The 10043-nt window shown below is 48.9% G+C and overlaps 2 protein-coding genes across 2 annotated transcripts in view; one reads left to right on the top strand and one right to left on the bottom strand.

Moving 5' to 3' along the window:
- The window catches only part of Phkg1 (phosphorylase kinase catalytic subunit gamma 1), a 14289-nt gene extending 11170 nt beyond the window's left edge, over positions 1 to 3119 (top strand). Inside the window, exons 7-10 of the mRNA XM_013350283.2 lie at positions 475 to 565; positions 707 to 860; positions 1554 to 1679; positions 2050 to 3119. Coding sequence (XP_013205737.1) covers positions 475 to 565; positions 707 to 860; positions 1554 to 1679; positions 2050 to 2295 — 617 coding nt within the window. The 3' untranslated portion in view covers positions 2296 to 3119. The remainder of the gene's footprint in view (positions 1 to 474; positions 566 to 706; positions 861 to 1553; positions 1680 to 2049) is intronic.
- Positions 3120 to 4080: 961 nt separating this feature from the next.
- Positions 4081 to 10043, bottom strand: part of Sumf2 (sulfatase modifying factor 2) — a 14683-nt gene continuing 8720 nt past the window's right edge. The window contains exons 6-9 of the mRNA XM_013350299.2: positions 8486 to 8541; positions 6780 to 6864; positions 6507 to 6651; positions 4081 to 4573 (exon numbers count right to left, since the gene is read on the bottom strand). Of these exons, the coding sequence (XP_013205753.1) occupies positions 4489 to 4573; positions 6507 to 6651; positions 6780 to 6864; positions 8486 to 8541 (371 nt within the window). The 3' untranslated portion in view covers positions 4081 to 4488. The remainder of the gene's footprint in view (positions 4574 to 6506; positions 6652 to 6779; positions 6865 to 8485; positions 8542 to 10043) is intronic.

Here is a 10043-nt window from a genome sequence, read left to right as displayed (position 1 = left end):
AAAAAAAAAAAAAAGAACATGTATTTCTTATGTAGAAGACCCAAGTTTCAGTTCCCAGCACCCACATAGGGAGACTTTCAGAGTCACCTATAACTCCAGTTTTAGGGGATCAGACTCTTCTGACCACTGAGGATTTTTACTATGTGCACCTACCCTCATACAGATACACGCACACAACATATAATAAAAATAAACCTAAAAAATATCCTACTTCAGAGGCTAGATGGCTCTTGAGTCAAGTCCTCTTCCTAGGACTCCACGGACCTAGGTTTCCCCAGCTTGAGCTTCATGCCAGGGTGCCCAGAAGGACCGAGGAATCCACGGGGTGGCCTTGCGAGTCTGTGTACCATGATGCTACGTGTGTGTGAAATAGCGAGCCCTGCCAAGCCCTCTTCTCGCCATCCCTTGGCTGCCTTGGGTAACCTCTCCCAAGGGCCCCTGTCGACCTGTCCTGATAAATGACTGTTCCTGCAGAAGTCTGCGGGACCCCCATTTATCTGGCCCCTGAAATCATCCAGTGCTCCATGGACGACAGCCATCCTGGCTATGGGAAGGAGGTGGACATGTGAGTGACCTGGGTAGATGGGGGGGGGGGGCTCACAACTCTAGCTGGACCCCAGTGAAACTAGGAACGACGGCCCTCCACTCCTGCATGCCTCCCTTACCCATCAGGCTTAGAGTGACCTGACTCCCTACCAACCTCCAGGTGGAGCACTGGCGTCATCATGTACACGCTCCTGGCTGGCTCCCCACCCTTCTGGCACCGGAAGCAGATGCTGATGTTGAGGATGATCGTGGATGGCAAATACCAGTTTGGCTCACCCGAATGGGATGACTACTCAGACACAGTGAAAGACTTGGTGAGAGGCCACGCCCACCAGCTCCCCAGATCTCAAGGAAGAGAAAAACACCCCAATACAGGGAGCATACCCCAGAGTGGAGGAACCTCAAGGAGGGATCCCTCTGTATTTGTCTCATTGCTGCTTAAAAAAAAATACCTAGCAAAATCTACTTAAGGAGCTGGAGAGGTGGCTCAGAGGTTAAGAGCACTGGCTGCTCTTCCAGAGGTCTTGAGTTCAATTCCCAGGAACCACACCAACCACATGGTGGCTCACAACCATCTATAATGAGATCTGGGGCCCTTTTCTGGCCTGCAGGCATACATGCACGCAGAACGGTGTATGCGTACTAAATAAATAAATCTTTTTTTTTTTTTTTGCAACTTAAGGAAGGAAGGGTTAATTCTGGCTCCAGGTATGTGAGGACACTGGTCACGTGACATCCACAGTCAGGAAACAGAGAGAGACAGATGCTGGTGCTCAGCTCACTTTCTCCTTTTCATTCAGGCCAGGATCCCAGCCTAGGGAATGTTGCCACCCACACTGAGGGTGCAGCTTCCCACCTCCACCTATCTAAATAATCCCTCACAGACGCCCAGAGATCTGTTTTCACAGTGGCTCTAAATTCTATCAAGTTGACAGTAAGGACTGACCATCACATCCTGTGTCTTCCGAAACGCTGCTGGGAGACTCAGTGCCCTTCTGTTCTCACAGGTGTCTCGCTTCTTGGTGGTGAAACCCCAGGACCGCTGCTCGGCAGAAGAGGCTTTGGCGCACCCGTTCTTCCAGCAGTATGTCGTGGAGGAAGTGCGGCACTTCAGTCCCCGAGGGAAGTTCAAGGTAGAGACTTGACTTGGCCCAGTGGTCTTGGGGGATTTTGCTGTTGGCTCCTGGGGTACTCTGTCCTGGTACTCACTCTGTAGACCAGGCTGGCCTCGGACTCAGAGATCCGCTTGCCTCTACCTCTTAAGTGCTGGGATTAAAGGTGTGTACCACCACCACTGGACAAATTGGTCCTCTTCTTGTACCCACTGTACCAATTCAGTTTCTGGTTGCCGGGAATGTCAGCTAAGTGACCCTGTTAGCCTAAATCCCTGTAGATACTTGAGGTCTGGTAACAGGGGGCACCATGAATAGCATCCCGAAATCCATCATGAGCTTTCTGACAAGCTCAGCTGTGGGCTGAGGGTTCTCGGTGCTGCCCCTGCAGGTGATCTGCCTAACTGTGCTGGCCTCGGTAAGGATCTACTACCAGTACCGTCGGTTGAAGCCCATAACCAGGGAGATTGTCATCCGAGACCCCTACGCCCTGAAGCCTCTCCGTAAGCTCATCGACGCCTACGCTTTCCGAATCTACGGTCACTGGGTAAAGAAAGGGCAGCAGCAGAATAGAGCCGCCCTCTTCGAGAACACACCCAAGGCAGTGCTCCTCTCCTTGGCCGAGGAGGACTTCTGAGGGGTAGTAGGACACCCCAGAACTGTGGAGTCCCCAAAGAGTTCTCTGCGTCGTTGCAGGTGGCCCTACTCTGTGCACCCCACTAAAAGCACAGGGTGTTCCCATTAAACAGCAGTAATTACAGCTAGGGCTGGGTGTGGTGGCCTGTGCCTGTTGTCCTGAGGCAATAGGATCCCAGGTTCCAGGACAGCCTAGTGATGGTTGCTTCAAAATAAAAACAGGGCTGGAAATGTAACTCTGTGGTGAGTGTAAGGCCCCATGTTCAACCCCTGGTATACAAAAGTAGATAGATGAATAGATAGATAGATAGATAAATAGATAGATAGATAGATAGATAGATAGATAGATAGATAGGTGATAGATAGATGATAGATTGATAGACAGATAGATCGCTCCAATGCAGCAGAGGCCGTGCCAGGTAGGAGTGGGAGGGCAGAGAGCCCATGTGCTTTGGGAGCGAGAGGCCTCCTGGCTTCTCTACTGTGCACCTTCACCATAGTCTTGGGTTCTTTCTTCTTTTTTTAGACTTATGTATTTTATGTGTGCTTCATCCAGCTGTTTATTATGTGCACCCCCTACCTGCAGTACCTGTGGAGGTCAGAAGAGGGTATCAGATGCCCTGAAACTGAAGTTTGGGAACCACCATGTGAGTGGTAGGAACTGAACCCCTCTTCTGCAAGCACAAGTTCTCTTAAATGCTAAGCCATCTCTCCAGCTCCTGTCTCAGTTTCTTTAGGGGCCCAAGGTTACTGATAATGGAGGAAGTGGAGGCAGGATGATCAGGAGGAGCTCAAGGCCATTCTTGGCTACACAAGGAGTTTGAGGCCAGCCTGCACTACATGAGACCCTGTCTCAAACAATTTAAAAAAGTGGACTTCGCTGGGCAGTGGTAGCACACACCTTTGATCCCAGAACTCGGGAGGCCAGAGTCAGGCAAATCTCTTTGAGTTCAAGGCCAGCCTGGTCTACAGAGTGAGTTCCAGGACAGGCTCCAAAGCCACAGAGAAACTCTGTCTCGAAAAAACCAAAACCAAAACAAAACAAAACAAAAAAAACCACAACCCAGCAGGGAGCAGGGCGATGGTGGCGCACGCTGTTAATCCCAGCACTTGGGAGGCAGAGGCAGGTGGATCTGTGTGAGTTCGAGACCAGCCTGGTCTACAGAGCTAGTTCCAGGACAGGAACCAAAGCTACAGAGAAACCCTGTCTCGAAAAACAAACAAACAAACAAAAACAAAAAACCCCCAAACAAACAAACAAAAATCAAACCTTTCCAATACACAAATGCAGAGTTTATTGACTTCATGATATCCATCGACACCATGGGAACCAGTGCTTCTCCAGAGACTGTTTGCATGTTTGCAGAGGTACATGGAAGCCCCTACATAATTAACACCCAGAGGAGAAGCTTATGGCATTTGCCTTCCTAGGAGAGTTCGAAACTTGTTACTCCCACAATGCACAGCTTCACCTGGTAAATTATTTGCTCTACTAGAGTGTTTTAATACTGGGCCCTGTGTATAACTGCAGCACTCAGGAAGCTGAGGTCAGAGGACTGAGAGTTGGAGACCAGCCTTGCCACATGGTGAGTACCCTGTTGCAAACAACAGACAGGGAGGCTTTGGGCAACATCACATAAAGAAAGCATTTTCCTTCTACAGACTTTTCCAGGAGAACTAAAAACCGAACCAGAGAGGAAGAAAGAAAAGACTTTTTTTTTCTCTCGAGACAGATTTTTTTTTTTTTTTTTTTTTTTTTTTTTGCTGTCCTGGAACTCACTCTGTAGACTAGGCTGGTCATGAACTCACAGAGACCTGCCTGCCTCTGCTTTCCCAGTACCTGGATTAAAGCTGTGTGCCACCACGGCCTGCCTGAGAGGGAGCGATTTTCAGACTGCTGTCTTTTGGAGAACTGCTCCAGATACCAGAGCGCTGGGGTCCTTTGTCCATAATCCTGCACTTCAGAGAAACACCCAGCTCCCAGCCATGATCATCCAGGCCCTCCTCTTGCAGGCTATGGTAGTCCCCTCTTGGGGCTGCGTGTTCTTTTGCCCTTAGGAGATATCTGCCAGAGAGAAGGGGCTCGGAGGGAGGCCACCTGCAGGCTGACAAGGAACATGGTATCCAGTGCCTCTGGAACGTGGGCAGGGAGACATGGTACTGAGGGCGGCCTTCTCCATCCCTGCCTGGGTGCTTACAAATCCTCCTTCCGTCGGCCTGTGCTGGAGGCGCAGCGGAAGCCCAGGTTGTCTGAGGCGGAATCTGGAGTGTTGCCCATCCTGTGGCAGAACAGGGAGAGTGTGCATACTTTGGGGATGGGGTCTGCTGGAAAGAGAGGTGGTGTGGTGGCCCCCATAGGCTCATCTATTTGAACGCCCTGTCCCCAGGGAGTGGAACTATCTAAGGAGGATTGGAGTAGGTGTAGCCTCCTTGGAAGTGTGTCAAAGCAGGTGGCTTTGAGGTTTCACAAGTCCACAACAGGCCCAGTGTCTCTCCTTTCTCTGCCTGCGGATCAGGATGTCAAGCTCTCAGCTACTGCCCCAGTGCCTGTCTGCTTCTGGCCACGATGATCATGGACTAAGACTCTAAAACTGTAACCAAGCCTTCAATTAAACGCTTCTATTCACAAGAGTTGTCTTGGTCATGGTGTCTCTGCACAGCAGCCAAAAAGTAACTAACGCAGTTGTTCTGAAGACAAGTCCAGCCAGTGTGCTATGACGGGTAAGGGAGCTGAGCGGCCACAAAGGATTGCAACAGAAGATGATCTTTTTTGTTTGTTTGTTTTTCGAGACAGGGTTTCTCTGTGGCTTTGGAGCCTGTCCTGGAACTAGCTCTTGTAGACCAGGCTGGCCTCGAACTCACAGAGATCCGCCTGCCTCTGCCTCCCGAGTGCTGGGATTAAAGGCATGTGCCACCTCCGCCCGGCTGGAAGATGATCTTAATGACCACTGATGGGTAAGTAGCTCCTACTCTAAGCTCAATGCACTTGTAGGTGAGAAATGAGTTTCACAGCAGGTAATGGCTATTCTTGGTTGTCAATTTGACTCCATCTGGAATTAACTAAAACTCAGAAATGGAGGGGCACAGCTGTGAGGAATTTTTGCTTAATTTGAAGTGGAAAGATCCACTTCTCATCTGAATCTTTAAGGTGGGAAGACCCACCTCTATTCCGAGCCACGCCTTCTGCTGGAAGCCTATATAAGGTCATGGAAGAAGGAAGCTTTTGTTCCCTGCCTGCTTGCTCTTTTGCTAGCAAGTCCATTCCCTCACTGGCATGAGAGCCGACTTCTTTGGGATTCCAGTGTGTACTGAAGACCAGTTGCCACATTCAGTCTCATGGACTGGACAGTTAATTACTGGATTCTTAGACCTTCTGTGCAGGTGGCCATTATTGGATTAGCCGGACCACAGTGTGTAAGTCTATCTAAAAAATTCCCTTTACATAGCGATAGATAGATAGATAGATAGATAGATAGATAGATAGATAGATAGATAGATAGATAGCGATTCATTCCATGTTACTCTAGAATTCCTGACTGATACACGCAGTTAGTTGGCTCTGGCAGGCAGGGCCTCACCATCTTCCAAACCCTAAAACTACAAAGCCTGAGGAGTCTTGTCCAAGGCTGAACAAACCAAACCTACAGTGAGTAAAGCAGAAGTCCTGAAGGCTGGAATTCAGTGCTGGGGGAGCCACCACCAATGACCGCACCACATGAGATGAGCAGTCCCAACACCTCCCTGACAAATGACTCAAAGCAGTGACTTTTTGTGCCTGCAGCAGCTCAATGAGTGTGTTAAGTCATGCCTCCCGGCTGTGACCTACTCGTGCGCAATTCCGTCTCCTTCCCTCTGCCCTGCTCCATGTGAGAAGAGACCCCATAGTGTGAGGTTGCCGGAAGGTTCCCTTACTGCTGCTGAGTCTCAGGAAGGGGTCCCCAGGCTGTCTTGGGGACCCATGTTTACTTCCCATGGTCAGCAGTACTGGCTTGTTTCTCTTAGAACTTTCAGTGGAGGCAGAAGGTGCAAGAAGGGGTGAGGGGTGTGACCTGCAATACTGAAAGAGGTGGGTGAGGAAGGGATTGAAGAGCTGGGATGGGGTGCAGAAGTCGCATCCGTGCCAGCTCCGGGCCACTTGGACACAGGAGCCCAGCGTCCATACCCTCAGTCATGGCTACAGAGACTTGTGGTGCCCTGACCTAAGATTCTTACCTGGTGGTGACCCGAGCCCGGTGATTGGCTGAGCCATCAGCGGTATCGATCCATGACGCCCCCCGGAGGACACGCATATCCTGGCCAGCAGATTGGTATGTGGACGCCGTCCATTCCCACACATTGCCCATGAGGTCATATAGTCCTTCAACGTAGCAGTAGGTCATTAGATGGGGGAGTAGGGGACTCTCTCCACCCACCAGATGCCCGGGGGAGGTGGGGGGAGATTTTCCTCGGCCACCTTGTCAGACAGTGTACAATAGGAGGTCTCACCATAATTGTTCTGTGGGGGGAAAGCGCTCACTGGTGACAGTCCATGGAAACCGTCTTCAGCTCTGTCACCCTTGGGGAACTTTCCCTGACAAGAAGAATGAAAATGTAAGATTTATCAGCCTGTCCCGAGGCAGGTGCCCTGTCCACCCAGAGGAAAACAACGGTCACTTTACTCTGCAGTGTGGGGGAAGGACGGTGACCTCAGGTTCCCTTACATGGAGCTTTGGAAAGAGCCGTGTTGTTTCTAACTAACCATCTATGCCCTGCATCCCCAGCCTGGGACAGAAGCCCTGGAGCCCATACAGTCACATAGCTCCTGCTTTTGTTAAATAGAAATACACCACCTGTGTTTATTGACGTGATTGTTCAACTTCATTGTTATTCCTATCAAAACTGGAGCTGGCATTTGCATGAGGAACGGGTTCATATCCTGAGAACCCATATAAAAAGCTGGGCCTAGTGCATGCATCTGCCACTCCGGTTCTGGGGGACTGCTTGGCTAGGCAGTCTAGCTGAAATGCTGAGTTCCATATGGCTCAGCAGCTAAGAGCACTGACAGCCATTCCAGAGGACCCGGGTTCAATTCCCAGCAGCCACATGGCAGCTCACAACTGTCTGTAACTCAAGTTCCAGGGGATCTGACACAGACATAAATGTAGATAAAACACAAATACACAAAAGTCTTTAAAAAAATAGATAAGTCTTTAAAAAAAATTGCATGCACCATGCCACTGTTCTTGTAGAGGGCCCAAGAAAACCTGAGTTCTGTTCCCAGCACTGGTCCTGGAACTCACTTTGTAGACTAGGCTGCCCTTTAACTCAAAGATCCGCCTGCATCTTCCTCTGAGTGCTGGGATTAACGGCCATCACATGCTTTTATAATTCAACTCTTAAAATTTAAATTATAATTAAAAAATTTTTAAGTGCTAAAAATGCAGTGTGGACAAGCAGCTGAGGAAGATACCACACATGATACACCTGCACACACACGCACAGACCACACATATGCCCAACAAACTAGACTAGAGAGGCTCCTCCTCCACAAGGCTCTCATTAGCTCGACAATATATGACAGTCTGTTGCATGATCTCTTTTAGTAAGTGAGTGTTTAACAGTGTTGTAAGGGTGTTGGTGAGATGCAGGCATTTGCTGCCAAGGCTGAGGGCCTGAGTTTAATCCCCCGACAGGCATGGAAGGAGAGAATCAGTTCACATAAGTTGCCCTCTGACTTCTACAGGTGTGCCATGGCATGCCCATGCCCACATATATCTTTACTTTTTTATCTTGTTTTATTTTATTTTATTGAGACAGGGTCTTGCTTCTGTACATTCATTTAAAAAAAATTTTTTTTAAGACAGGGTTTCCCCATGTAGCCCTGACTGTCCCAGAACAGGCTCTGTAGACCAAGCTGGCCTGGAACTCAGAGATCTGCTTGCCCCTGCCTCCTGAGTACTGGGATTAAAGGTATGCGCCACCCTTCTTGCCCAGTGATCCATTTTTAAATTTTGTGTTAGCTACTTGGTAAGGCCTTGAACTTGTGATTCCTCCTGGGAGGACAAACTTGTCTCACCAGGTGCTGCTAGGCCCTGTCGTCTGTGCCCATGGCTTTAGCAGTGCTCCATACAGCACTAAGTCCCACCAGGGAATGAAACGGTGCCTCTGCAGGGCTCCAGAAAGGCTTGGAGAAAGAGGAAGGAAGGGCTTACCTGCCACAAATTGGTGCGGTTTGGCTGGAACTTGTTCCCCCATGGATAAACCTGGCCTGCAAGACAGCAAAGAGACAAAAAAGAAAGAACTGGGTGGAAAGACAAAAAGAACGAGGAAGCCAGAAGGAAGGGAGGAGGTGGAGAGAAAGGGAGACTAACTTCACTTCCTTCCTTTCATTCAGAGTCCTTCCCCGACCTGGGGAGCAACAGATAGAATCCCATTACACTGCTGGACACCACAGCCCTGCAGTTCTTAGTGTGGCGGAGGGACACAGACAACAAGGGATAGCATGAGAAACTTCTTAGCTGGGCTTAAAATGCAATCACAAACAGGTAGGAAGCAACCTCACTTGTTATATTTGAAAACTATTGGCCTGTGGTGGTGGCGCACGCCTTTAATCCTAGCACTCGGGAGGCAGAGGCAGGTAGATTTCTGTGAGCTGGAGGCCAGCCTGGTCTACAGAGCGAGTTACAGGACAGCCGGGGCTACACAGAGAAACCCTGTGTCAAAAAGCAAAAAGTAAAATAAAATAAAGCTATTGATATAACCTTGTGTGCATGCAGAGTACAGAAATGCCTAGCGTGGGAAATTGGTTTCTATCCTAAGACAGTTTACATAGTCAGGGCTGAAGGACAACAGATTCATGAGCAAAACCCATCACTCCTTCTCCCTTCCACTTGTGGTGATGCTCCTGCCTCAGCCTTCCAAATGCTGAGACTCTTTAATCTCTGTGGAAAAGGAGTGATGTTTTCAGTAACTCTTTTTTGCCCTGACCTATTGTGTTCTAATTGTATTTATTCAAATGTAACTTAGCTAGGTGTGGAGGCTCACAGATATTATTATTATTATTATTTTCTTTAGAGACTGGGTCAGTCTCACTGTGCAGTACTGGCTATCCTGGAACTCACTATACAGACCAGGCTGGCTTCAAGCTCACAGAGATCTGCCTGCCTCTGTCTTCCAAGTGCTGGGGTTGAAGGCCTGTGCCACCAGACCTGTTATTACAGCCATTGGGAGGATGGCTGGGGTTACACAGTAAATCCAGGCCAGCCTGGGCTACAGAGGGAGAATCTATCTATCTATCTATCTATCTATCTATCTATCTATCTATCTATCTATCGATAGATATAGATATATATCTATATATAGATATATAGCTATATTATTGTTTTTTGTTTTCTTTTTGGAGACAGGGTCCTACTATGTACACTCTGGACACTCTGCACACTGTGCACACTATGCACACTATGTACCTCTGGTTGTCCTAGAATTAACTATTTAAACCAGGGATGGGCCTTGAACTCCCAAATTCTGGGATTTAAGGCGTGTGCCACTATACTCGGCTTTCTTTCTTTTTTTTTTAAAGGTTTATTTTTTTTAACATATTTATTTATTATGTATACAATATTCTGTCTGTGTGTATGCCTGCAGGCCAGACAGAAGAGGGCACCAGACCCCATTAAAGATGGTTGTGAGGCCGGGCGGTGGTGGCGCACGCCTTTAATCCCAGCACTCGGGAGGCAGAGGCAGGCGGATCTGTGTTGTGAGTTTGAGACC

Source organism: Microtus ochrogaster, chromosome 2, assembly GCF_000317375.1.
Source record: "Microtus ochrogaster isolate Prairie Vole_2 chromosome 2, MicOch1.0, whole genome shotgun sequence".
NCBI classification, from domain to species: domain Eukaryota; kingdom Metazoa; phylum Chordata; class Mammalia; order Rodentia; family Cricetidae; genus Microtus; species Microtus ochrogaster.
Note: the sequence above shows the minus strand (reverse complement) of the source record. Positions and strands in the feature narration are given on the sequence as shown.